Genomic DNA, 8,740 nt, shown 5'->3' on the forward strand with positions numbered 1-8,740 from the left:
AATAGAGTATATGGACAGGGGGTGTATAAAGCAGATAGACCCTATAAGTGAGCAGGTGAGAGGGGTAAAGACAAGGAGAATTGTGGGTAAACCAGTGGGCGGACAGGTGTGAAGCTCCACCCCCGCTCTCACCTGTCTTACAGGAAACCTCCGGCCACAGATGAAGACTTCCCAGCGCTCCTGAATCCTCCACTGCGGTATCTGGGTGACGTCTTTCTGTTCAGGGCTCGGCCGTTTGCTGTACTGACGTCTCCTGCCTCCTAATGTCAGGGGCCCCCCAGGCTATTGCCTGGGGGACACATGGTCGCACGGCCCCCCATAAGTTGTTAATAAAATATGTTTTTTTGCTTGGTATGTTTTTCTCTCCCCCTTTCCCTCTTTTCTCCATTTGTTATTTTATATTAGAATGGTACTTACCATCGTGGTGTCCCCCGGGTAAGCTGTGCTGGTGGCACGAGCCGGTGTCCAGATGTTTCTGTCTCTGGGCAGTTTGGAGTTGGTCCCAGCTGATTGGACCTAGGTCAGCTGTGCAATTGCATGAGCAGGTTCTGGCAGATTCTATCTCCAGGCAGTTTTGTGGAAGGCCAGCTGATTGGTCATTGATAAAATCCTAAAGGCGGGAAAATTGGACATAAAAGGAGCAGTTCATCGTGGTCAAGCAGCCAGTTTTTGAAGATTGGACCGTCGCCATGGATGTCCTGCTGATGGAGCTGATCAGAAGAGCGGAGTCGGAAGGAGGAGAAAACTGGCTGAGGCAATGCCTAGCAGCAGCGCCGTCGAGGGAAGTCGAGGGAAGAAGCGAACTTGCTGGGCTGGAAGACGACATAGAGGAAGCAGTGTCTCCTGCTGGGTCGTCGCTCGAGGTGCCGTCATCAGCTGCAGCCAAGAGGATGAAGTCTGCAGCAGAGTCATCACTGAGGGTGGAGCGCAGTTCCGGACGTTCGCTCCAGGTGCCGGAGCTTGAGAGGAGGCGGCCGACCGTGTCATCAAAGAAGGTGGCGCACAGTGCCGGAAGTGCGCAGCAAGTGCCGGCGCAATTGGCTAACCCGCTGGCCAGAAGTTTAGTCAGAGAACGGGAGACAACAGGTTGGTCGGGTACCCCCTCCTGCTCCAAGGGTGGTGTGGAGGACACAGCGGAAGCGCCGGCCTCACTGGTTTTAGAGGCGGCGCAGGACTTTTCTTCAGAGCTGCAACCGAGGAAGAGGAGCCGGAAGACTAGGGTGGCTTATTCCCCACCCCCGCCAGTATCAAGGAGAAGAAGAGGTCCCAGGAGTCAACTTTCCTGTCAACAAGTTTCCCCAGGATCTACAGGCACGCAGCAGGAGGTAGCAGAAGTGGTGCACGACCCAGGACAGGTGGAACAGAGTGGTGAGATGCCAGCTACCCCTTATCTGTCCCACCCCATCCCCCCTCCCCTCAATTCTAATGTAATGTTTGATATTTTCAAATTATTAGCTGATTTGGTCAGTAAGTCGGCTGTTCCTGCTAGTTCCCCCGCTGATGTATGGAAGCATAGTAGTCAGCATTTACAGAATGCTGGTTTTAGTAATATTCCTGTTTTAGAGAAAGGAATTGGTGTTTCGGAAACTTGCTGTAAGGAAGTGATGTCTTGCGATATTTCGCCATTAGGTTTTCATTTACAGCCAGCAATTAAGGAGCGTATTTGGAGGAACGAGTTTATAGATCTATTTTCTTTATTACCATCTGCGAAGGAGACTCTTGTCAAGCAGGATGGTAAGTCTGATAAAGATGAGGATAAAAAACGTTCTCCTCCTAAGTCTTTCTTTAACTGGCTACAAGCGTTCTGTATCTATGCTTCAGTTTTAGGGGAAAAGTCTTTCATTAATTCTAGTAATTTATTTCAGCATGTAGACATTATTCTTGAGGCTTACCGCCAGTTTGGTGGTTTAGCATGGTACAATTATGATGAAATGTTTCGCCAGAAGATGGCAGTGTACCCTTCATTAAAATGGGGCACTAAGGATGTTGGTTTGTGGCTTAGTTTAATGCTTCCACAAAGGTCAGTGCCCAAGCAGCAGCCTAGTTCTCAGAATACGTTGAGGAAAGGAGTTTGCTTTGCTTATAATGAAGCTCAGTGTAAATGGTTGAACAATTGTCGGTATAAACATGAATGTTCCTTTTGTGGGGGTTCGCACCCAATGTGTCGCTGTTTTAAAAGAGCAAACCAGTCTCAACCCCCTAGTTCCAAAGAACAGTTATCCAAAAGCATGGACGCCAGTGAAATTAATAAGAATGGCGCCTTGGCTAGAAATGTTCCCAGACAGGGAGAAAGCTAATTTAATTTTTAACGGTTTTAAGTTTGGTTTTGATATCCCTTCTTTCAAAGGATCTGGTTGTTGCTGGGTGGATAATTTGAAATCCATCCAGCAGCATAAGGATATTGTGCATCAGAAAATCCTGAAAGAGCTTGAAACTGGCAGGATCGCTGGTCCTTTTATACATCCGCCGTTTACAAACTTTAGACTTTCACCTTTAGGAATTGTCCCTAAGAAGGAATTGAATTCATTCCGTTTAATACATCACCTTTCTTACCCGTTTAAGGCTTCATTAAACGATGATGCTGACAAGTCTAAAGCGACAGTACACTATGCTTCGTTTGATCAGGCTGTCTCTTTATTGAGACAGTTTGGTCAAAATGCTTTTTTAGCAAAAGCTGATATCAAATCAGCTTTCCGTTTACTACCAGTTAACCCTGCAGGTTTCAACTCTCTAGGTTTTCAATTTGAAGGTGATTATTTTTATGACAAATGTTTACCAATGGGTTTTTCTTTATCTTGTTTCTATTTTGAGGCATTTTCATCCTTTTTACATTGGGTAGTGCAGAAGCAAATTCCGGATGGAGGTGTTCTGCACTATCTTGATGATTTTTTGTTTATAGGTGATGCTAGTTCTGAGTTATGTTATTCCTTATTGTTAAAATTTGTCGAGTTTATGAAATTTTTTGGTGTTCCGTTAGCTGAAGAGAAGACTGTGTTTCCATGTAGGTCATTAGAATTTTTAGGTATTAGAATAGATTCTGAGAGTATGGAATTTAGTTTACCAGAGGAAAAATTGTTAAAGTTAAGGGTTTCTTTAGTCAGTATGTTAGCTAGGAAGAAATGTTCATTACGTGATATGCAGTCACTGTTAGGGTTGTTGAGCTTTGCCTCTAGAGTTATTCCTATGGGAAGAGTTTTTTCAAAGCGGCTGTATTTTTCAACAAGGGGTCTTAAGTCACCTAGGTCCCATATTAGGTTAACGGTTCAGCTAAAAGAAGATTTAGCTGTATGGCTAGAATTTTTATCTAAATTTAATGGACGCAGTTGCTGGCAGTTTAATTTTGAGGATTCTGACTCTTTGTCTTTATTTACGGATGCAGCCGGTAGTAAGGGCTACGGGGCATTCTTTAATGGTCAATGGTCGGCTGAGTTATGGCCCAGTGCTTGGCGTGTAAGCAAAGTTACTTCAAATATTGTCTTATTGGAATTATTTCCGGTTTTGGTAGCCATAGTTGTATGGGGTCATTATTTTAAGAATAGGAGAATTTTGTTGTTTACGGATAACAAAGGTGTGGTCTTTGCAATTAACACATTATCTTCAAAATGTGAATTAGTAGTTAAGATATTAAGACATTTAACTTTATGTTGTCTGAAGTTGAACATCTGGTTGAAAGCTAGCTATATAGAAGGAAAAAAGAATGATATAGCAGATTCATTATCTCGTTGTCAGTGGCGGAGGTTCAGAACGATGGCACCAGAAGCGGAGCTTTGTGGAATTCCGTGTCCTCCTCATTTATGGAATCTGATTTGGGACTAATCTATGTTAATATTCAGAGATCCTTGGCTCCAAGAACATGGGCTGATTATTCAGCTGCTTGGAAGGAGTGGGTTAATTTCTGTGTTAATGAGAACTGTAATTTCTTTCATAATGAGGTAGGTCTAGTTTTAAAATTTGTATGTAGCCTGATTAGTAGGAGGCTGTCATTTGCCTCCATTTCTAAGTCTCTGGCAGGCATCTCTTTCTTTCTTAAATTAAACAGTTGTCCGGCTATTTCTTCGCTCTTCCCAGTTAAGCAGCTTTTGAAAGGTTACCATAGGTCAGCTCCGGTTGTGGAAAGACGAAGGCCTATTTCATTAGATTTGTTGTTAAAATTATTCAATGTGTTACATTTAGTTTGTTTTAGTAATTTTGAAGTGTGTTTGTTTAGAACAGCATTTGTGTTAATGTTCTTTGCAGCCTTGAGAATAAGCGAACTGGTGGCAGAGAGTAAAGTTTCAGTCCCGGGCCTTTCATTTCAGGATGTTAGTTGCAAAATTGACCATGTTTTGTTATTGTTAAAAAAATCTAAGACAGATCAATTAGGAAAAGGTCGTTTGGTTAGAATTAATCAGTTTTCGGGTTCTGTTCTTTGCCCAGTTTCTAATGTTAAACATTGGTTGTCAATCAGGCCGAGTCTTGGGGTTGCTTTCCTGATTCATCAGAATGGGGATCAGCTGTCCAGATTTCAGTTTAACTCTGTTTTAAAGAAATGTTTGAAGTCCCTGAAGTTGGAGCATTTAAAAATATCCTCCCATTCGTTTAGAATAGGTGCAGCTACGGAAGCTGCACAGTTAGGAATTGATGAAGGGATTATAAAAAGAATTGGAAGGTGGGAGTCTAATAGATTTAAACTTTATGTTCGACCAGACTTGTTAGTAGTGTAATTATATATCCACAGGTAAGCGTTTGGTTGTTTGGATCCTTGGCCACTCTTTTATATTTTGGGCACAGAAGAGAGCCGCGAGAAGGTCCTATACAGAAAATTTGTCTATGGATCCGCTAGTTTTTTCGGTTTTTTGGCATGGGGTAAGGGGTTTGCAATGGAAGAACGTGTTTTCTTTAGTTAAATCACTGAGTTCTTATTGGCCGGATCCGAATTTAATTATCATCCATGCTGGAGGCAATGACCTAGGTAAAGAAAAGACTTTGGACTTACTTTGGGAAATGAGAAGGGATATAGCCTTGATAAAATGTCTTTTCCCTGACGCTACTATTTCCTTTTCAGAGATTATTCCAAGACTGCTATGGTCCTCTGGAAATTATAAGTTTTTGAATCAAATCCGTAAAAGGATTAATAGAGCCATGTCTAAATACATGTCGGTCCTCGGTGGTCTTTCTTATAGACACAGTGACCTTAAAGACCTCACAGACGGGCTGTTCAGAAATGATTTTATACATCTTTCTGATGTGGGTATCGACATTTTCAATTTGGGCCTGCAGAATTTAATTGAAGAATGGCTGCGGTGTTTTGGGGGGGCCATGTCTTGGTAATGTCATGGCTTGTGGGGTTTGTCACCCAGCTAATGCTGGGCGGACTTGGTTTTTATTGGTCAAAATATTTATATTTTATTATTTATTCGATTATTTATGGTTATTCTCTTCGAATTATTTTATCTTAGGTTACCCTTAATAAACACTGTGGCCATTTTTATCCAAAGAAACTGTTGTCATGTTTTATTTCATTTTGATTGAGTATTGTGGGGTTTGTGCTACCATGTCAGGGGCCCCCCAGGCTATTGCCTGGGGGACACATGGTCGCACGGCCCCCCATAAGTTGTTAATAAAATATGTTTTTTTGCTTAATATGTTTTTCTCTCCCCCTTTCCCTCTTTTCTCCATTTGTTATTTTATATTAGAATGGTACTTACCATCGTGGTGTCCCCCGGGTAAGCTGTGCTGGTGGCACGAGCCGGTTTCCAGATGTTTCTGTCTCTGGGCAGTTTGGAGTTGGTCCCAGCTGATTGGACCTAGGTCAGCTGTGCAATTGCATGAGCAGGTTCTGGCAGATTCTATCTCCAGGCAGTTTTGTGGAAGGCCAGCTGATTGGTCATTGATAAAATCCTAAAGGCGGGAAAATTGGACATAAAAGGAGCAGTTCATCGTGGTCAAGCAGCCAGTTTTTGAAGATTGGACCGTCGCCCACCCTCCCGCCCTATTGTTCTTAAATTCCTTCACGTCACGTTGTTTGTTAGAGGAGTTTGTCACCCAGCTAATGCTGGGCGGACTTGGTTTTTATTGGTCAAAATATTTATATTTTATTATTTATTCGATTATTTATGGTTATTCTCTTCGAATTATTTTATCTTAGGTTACCCTTAATAAACACCGTGGCCATTTTTATCCAAAGAAACTGTTGTCATGTTTTATTTCATTTTGATTGAGTATTGTGGGGTTTGTGCTACCATGCGCAGTCACATCGCTGTAGAAGACTGTGTGTACCCGGGAACCGGCGACTGTTCCCAAGTGCTTATTCTAAACCTGTATTTCAGCGTGCACTACTGCTCATGTGCAGTCACATCGCTGTAGAGGACGGTATGTACCCGGGAACCGGCGACTGTTCCCAAGTGCTTATTCTAAACCTGTATTTCAGCGTGCGCTACTGCTCATGTGCAGTCACATGGCTGTAGAAGACAGTATGTACCCGGGAACTGGCGACTGTTCCCAAGTGCTTATTCTAAACCTGTATTTCAGCGTGTGCTACTGCTCATGCGCAGTCACATCGCTGTAGAGGACGGTATGTACCCGGGAACTGGCGACTGTTCCCAATTGCTTATTCTAAACCTGTATTTCAGCGTGCGCTACTGCTCATGCGCAGTCACATCGCTGTAGAAGACTGTGTGTACCCGGGAACCGGCGACTGTTCCCAAGTGCTTATTCTAAACCTGTATTTCAGCGTGCGCTACTGCACATGCGCAGTCACATCGCTGTAGAGGACGGTATGTACCCGGGAACCGGCGACTGTTCCCAAGTACTTATTCTAAACCTGTATTTCAGCATGTGCTACTGCTCATGTGCAGTCACATCGCTGTAGAGGACGGTATGTACCCGGGAACCGGCGACTGTTCCCAAGTGCTTATTCTAAACCTGTATTTCAGCGTGCGCTACTGCTCATGCGCAGTCACATGGCTGTAGAAGACTGTATGTACCCGGGAACCGGCGACTGTTCCCAAGTGCTTATTCTAAACCTGTATTTCAGCATGTGCTACTGCTCATGTGCAGTCACATCGCTGTAGAGGACGGTATGTACCCGGGAACCGGCGACTGTTCCCAAGTGCTTATTCTAAACCTGTATTTCAGCGTGCGCTACTGCTCATGCGCAGTCACATCGCTGTAGAAGACTGTATGTACCCGGGAACCGGCGACTGTTCCCAAGTGCTTATTCTAAACCTGTATTTCAGCGTGCGCTACTGCACATGCGCTACTGCACATGCGCAGTCACATCGCTGTAGAAGACTGTATGTACCCGGGAACCGGCGACTGTTCCCAAGTGCTTATTCTAAACCTGTATTTCAGCGTGCGCTACTGCTCATGCGGTCACATCGCTGTAGAAGACGGTATGTACCCGGGAACCGGCGACTGTTCCCAAGTGCTTATTCTAAACCTGTATTTCAGCGTGCGCTACTGCTCATGCACAGTCATATCGCTGTAGAAGACTGTATGTACCCGGGAACCGGCGACTGTTCCCAAGTGCTTATTCTAAACCTGTATTTCAGCGTACGCTACTGCTCATGTGCAGTCACATCGCTGTAGAGGACGGTATGTACCCGGGAACTGGCGACTGTTCCCAAGTGCTTATTCTAAACCTGTATTTCAGCGTACGCTACTGCTCATGCGCAGTCACATCGCTGTAGAGGACGGTATGTACCCGGGAACTGGCGACTGTTCCCAAGTGCTTATTCTAAACCTGTATTTCAGCGTACGCTACTGCTCATGCGCAGTCACATGGCTGTAGAGGACTGTATGTACCCGGGAACCGGCGACTGTTCCCAAGTGGTTATTCTAAACCTGTATTTCAGCGTGCGCTACTGCTCATGCGCAGTCACATCGCTGTAGAGGATGGTATGCACCCGGGAATCGGCGGTTGTTTCCGAGTGATTCTAATTTACTATTTCAGCGTCTGCTACAAGTACTAGGACTGCAGTAGCTTCGCTGTTCAAATCTTAGCCGTCACTTGGGAATTACACCTCTGAGTAATCCAGAGCTAGAAACCAGCCTGATAATTATCAGTAATTAATAATAATATTAATTACCAGTCCTCTGATTCCTCCATTGCCGCTGACTGGAGGATTCTATATTTTGCTTCTCTTCACTTATAGACATCTAGAAAAGAAAGAGGTGCTATAATACGTTCCTGGTATATGCTATAGATGTACTGGATCAGTAAAGAGATGTTAGTGTACCTGGTTTCTGATAAAGCTCAAATCATTTTTAAGGGGCAATTAAATCCGTTCTGGGGTACATTCTGCGGAGCCAAACTAGAGATCCCACCTCAAGTCTTCCTATCCAAGAGGTCGCACCGACCACCCCACCCTGACTAGAATCCACAAGTATCATGGAATTGTCTCTGACCACAGCCCCTAAATTATTCACCAATCACACCAAAGATCAGATGTCTAGAAGAAATAGCGCTCTCCTTCACATCTGTATAACAGAAAACCATTCTACAATCTATTCAGTGGACCATTTACATCTCATTTATAACATGGGCCTAAGTGTGGCCTAGAGAGGACACCAAATATCTAATATCATCCATCAGGAAAAATATTACACATTCAATAGAGACCTCACATGCGCCAAGTTATGACACAAAGTGATATCACTAGTAGTGAAAATAGCCGGACACTGACTTGTGACTTCTGGCCAAATCACTAGAGAGGAAAAGAAAAGGAGACGTGTCAACTAAACTGCGCCATTCACAGGA

The 8,740-nt window shown here is 43.9% G+C and overlaps 1 protein-coding gene across 1 annotated transcript; it reads left to right on the plus strand.

The window, feature by feature from the left end:
* The first annotated feature begins 453 nt into the window (after window positions 1-453).
* LOC142699165 (uncharacterized) lies at window positions 454-8,400 on the plus strand. The gene is made up of 3 exons (XM_075848028.1): window positions 454-1,368; window positions 3,730-3,883; window positions 8,394-8,400. The coding sequence occupies exons 1-3, from the start codon at window positions 690-692 to the stop codon at window positions 8,398-8,400; spliced, it is 840 nt and encodes a 279-aa protein (XP_075704143.1). The 5' UTR covers window positions 454-689.
* The last annotated feature ends 340 nt before the right edge of the window (window positions 8,401-8,740 follow it).

Source organism: Rhinoderma darwinii, unplaced genomic scaffold (genome assembly GCF_050947455.1).
Source record: "Rhinoderma darwinii isolate aRhiDar2 unplaced genomic scaffold, aRhiDar2.hap1 Scaffold_138, whole genome shotgun sequence".
Lineage (NCBI taxonomy): Eukaryota > Metazoa > Chordata > Amphibia > Anura > Rhinodermatidae > Rhinoderma > Rhinoderma darwinii.